This window comes from Morone saxatilis, unplaced genomic scaffold (assembly GCF_004916995.1).
Source record: "Morone saxatilis isolate NCDOM2014 unplaced genomic scaffold, NCSU_SB_2.0 Contig14, whole genome shotgun sequence".
NCBI lineage: Eukaryota > Metazoa > Chordata > Actinopteri > Moronidae > Morone > Morone saxatilis.
Window position 1 is genome coordinate 1,450,389 of NW_023339696.1, and position 3,404 is coordinate 1,453,792.

Sequence of the window (3,404 nt, forward strand, 5' to 3'; positions counted from 1 at the left end):
TATAAGACTATGTGAAAATATATTATATTATATATATATATATATATATATATATATATATATAGTATTACCCTGTAGTATGCCAGCTGTAAGCCGATCTGTATGAATGCGTCAGGGCTGATGCGTAGCTTCTTGATCTGTCCTTTTCCAAACTCCCTGAAGGGAAACACGTGACAGTCGACGTCATCTGCCAATGCCTGGGCAACAGCCAGGGAGCTGCACACTTGAGCCTGAACCTGACAGACAGACAGAGAAAAAGAGACGGGAACAAAAGGTGATTATTTGACTAATGTTAGGCTGAGAACTGTATTGTCATGGCTAAGCTTGTGTCCTCAAACAGTTCAGATTATGTTCTGTCTTGTAATATGCTACACTTTGTGTTAGAGATGATTGAGATTAGTATCTTCAACTGCATAAAATGAGTTCCAGACTTACTTATGTGCCTGAAGCATGACCCCCTTGGTTTATGTGTGGGTCATGGGCCATTGCAACACTGCCCCCCTCTGGTATATTGGTAAGTCAAGGGACTATTTGATGTACCTCTCAGGAAACATGCCCTTGCAATCTGTATAAACTCAGCCTTGATTTACTATTGCAACAGCTCATTTAACACTGGGGGTCTGAGATTGCTTCCACATACATGCTGCCAATGAAGTAGGTGCAGTTTAGTGCTTAAGTTATTGATTTAAACACAAGAGTCCATGCATAAACTTTAAGGAAAAACAAATGAAAAAGAAAATAAGATTATAGAGATTACAGACTCAACATAAAGGCAAACGAAAGTGGTGTTGATGCAGCTGATGTCCGACTGGAATACTGAGGTAAATGCAGCACTGTGTGAGAAACTTATCAGAAGCAGAAGTGCAGAAAGAGTGCGATGTATAGTAATTTTGTTGTTAATTAACAATCAATTTAAAGTTTAACCACAAAACAAAAACTCCAGGCGTGCCTTGGTGGCTTGCCTGGGCTGCAGCAGCCATTGATTTGAGTCCAACCCTTGGCCCTTGGCTGAGTGTCATCCCCTCTTTCTCCTTCTTTCCTGTCAATCTTTAGCTGTCCTATGTAATAGAGGCCAAAATAGAAACAAAAGTCTGTTGTTGTTTGGTGTAATCAGATATTGTGCCTGTTACTTATTACTGCTCCATCTTCCTTTGGCAACAAATACATACCCAAAACTGCCCTCCACCTCAATCCACACTGAAATATCTCAACAATTTCTAAATCAAGGGTGAACCTATTGTAATGTCACCAATTGGTTTGTGGTTTACTGTTTTGAAGATGGTGAAGATATACCTGCATAGTAAACATTATACATTTGTGTAACTTTGTCATTGTGGGCATGTTAGCAATTAGCTCAAAGCTCAAGGCACCCTTGTTCCTAAGTACAGCCTCACAGAGCTGCTAAGATGGCTTTTGACCTTGTTTATTAATTGATTGGTTAACATTTTTAGAGTAATGCTCATTCCTTGTCACTGAGATTTCTGTAAAATAAAGGTTAATTCGCCCTTTACTCCTTCAGTTATCACACAGGGGAGAAAGGTCCAGACAACAGACACTGAGGAAGAGGAGATTTCAGCCGTGTGTCCCCTCTCTCATCATTGGCAACATGAGATCTCTGGCAAATAAGATGGACGAGCTAACGGAGTTAGCACGGAGTCAGAAAGCGTTCCGGGAGAGTAGTCTGATGTGTTTCACTGAGACATGGCTGCACCAGAATATGCCTGATCACAACATCTCCATCGATGGCTTTCAGACTGTTCGGCCCGACAGGGATTGCACTGGGAGAGGTAAGCGGAAAGGAGGGGGGCTTGCCATTCTAGTTAACAGCAGATGGTGAAATCCTGGTCACATTAAGGAATGTGTCCGTCGGACGTTAAACTGCTTGTCATGGGACAGCAGCCATATTGTTCGCCCTGGGAAATCTCACATGCTTTTGCAACGACTGTTTACAGTGCTCCCTCTGCTAACCCGACATCAGCGTGCAACGTCATTCACACCGCCATAGCTCGACTGCAGCATGTGAGATGTCATACTAGAGAGAAGAAGACACTCTGTGGCTCAGAAGTAGAGCGTCCACTAATCAGAAGGTTGGTGGTTTGATCCCCGGCTCCTCCGGTGGCATGTTGTAGTGTCTGAGATACTGAAGCCCAAACTGCTCCCGATGCTGTGTGAATGTGTGTGTGGCATGTAGTGTAAAGCGCTTTGAGTGGTCGGAAAGACTAGAAAGTCAATATATAAATTCAGTCCATTTACCATTTACTTGGCCGGTCAGAGAGTCACTTATTAGCTATATCTGTGCATGTTTGAAAAACATCGATGACTGCAGGCAGGATGAGTCAGAAACTTGACAACTGACTGTAAGTCTGTGCAATTTTTGTATGAGGTATAAACTGCATCAGCATAATCCTGCCATATCACACCACATGCATTATTTATGCATAATGCATAAATAATGCTGACACACTCACTCACTCACTCACTCACACAGACACACTCACACACAGCTCCATTCTGACAGCTGCCTTCAGAATGGAACATTTAACCTACTATTTTTATCCATGCACTTAAAAACTTTTTCTTTTTTTTTTGTATTGTTGACAGATTGAAAGATTATCAAAAGAGATGCTTTGATGAAAAGTGGGGCCAGGAAATAATAAAACAAACAGGAAATGGAGTTCAAGAGAGCACCCATTCCTCCTTCAGATCCTGGTGATTGGTCAGTTTTACCACATACACCCTGACCTGGTGAATGCTGCATTTGGAATAACCCAAACACTGTGCTGAAGGTAAACACAAGGCCACTTTTTGAAATGGATTTTGATTTGGGAGGGGAAAGTGAATGCAAACAGAGGAAGTAAGCCTATTGTTCTCTGTGCACTCTAAGCTCACTGTGCCTATCTGCTACCAGGAGGATGTACGTGTTTGTGTCAGGTTAACTTTTCCATGTGAAAAAAGTTAGATATTATTTTTATTTAAAGACAGCAGATATACAAATATACAACATATTCAACATTAACAATGGCTAATCTACAGACGCACTACCAGGGTTCCCACTTTTTTTAAGAAGTAATTTTCCAGGACATTTCAAGGAGTGAGAGACAGTACAGGACAGCACTTGCTCACATTGCTCATAATTCACCAGTAGGTCAAATATTGACACATTTAACTATAGTTTTATTCCTCCTTTGTTACTGATACAGGTTGAAGTGTCTCAAGTTCATTATAGGTTTGTAAGTCAGCATACATACAGCTCTGTGTACTTGTACTACGTACATCTCCAGTGGATGGACTACAGTTAACAGTTTTCGTCTAATAAACCACCTGGGGGTCACCGAAGCTTCACAGTGGGTCGCAAGGCCTTCTTGATTTTAAGGCGTGCTAGAAAACTTTAAAAAAAAAAAAAG

The 3,404-nt window shown here is 41.4% G+C and overlaps 1 protein-coding gene across 1 annotated transcript in view; it reads right to left on the minus strand.

Annotated features, from left to right (window-relative positions):
- The window catches only part of LOC118323055 (carnitine O-palmitoyltransferase 1, liver isoform-like), a gene marked incomplete at its 5' end in the record, with an annotated part of 21,362 nt that overhangs the window by 4,959 nt on the left and 12,999 nt on the right, over positions 1-3,404 (minus strand). Inside the window, 1 exon segment of the mRNA XM_035654974.1 lies at positions 72-236. Within this exon segment, the coding sequence (XP_035510867.1) occupies positions 72-236 (165 nt within the window).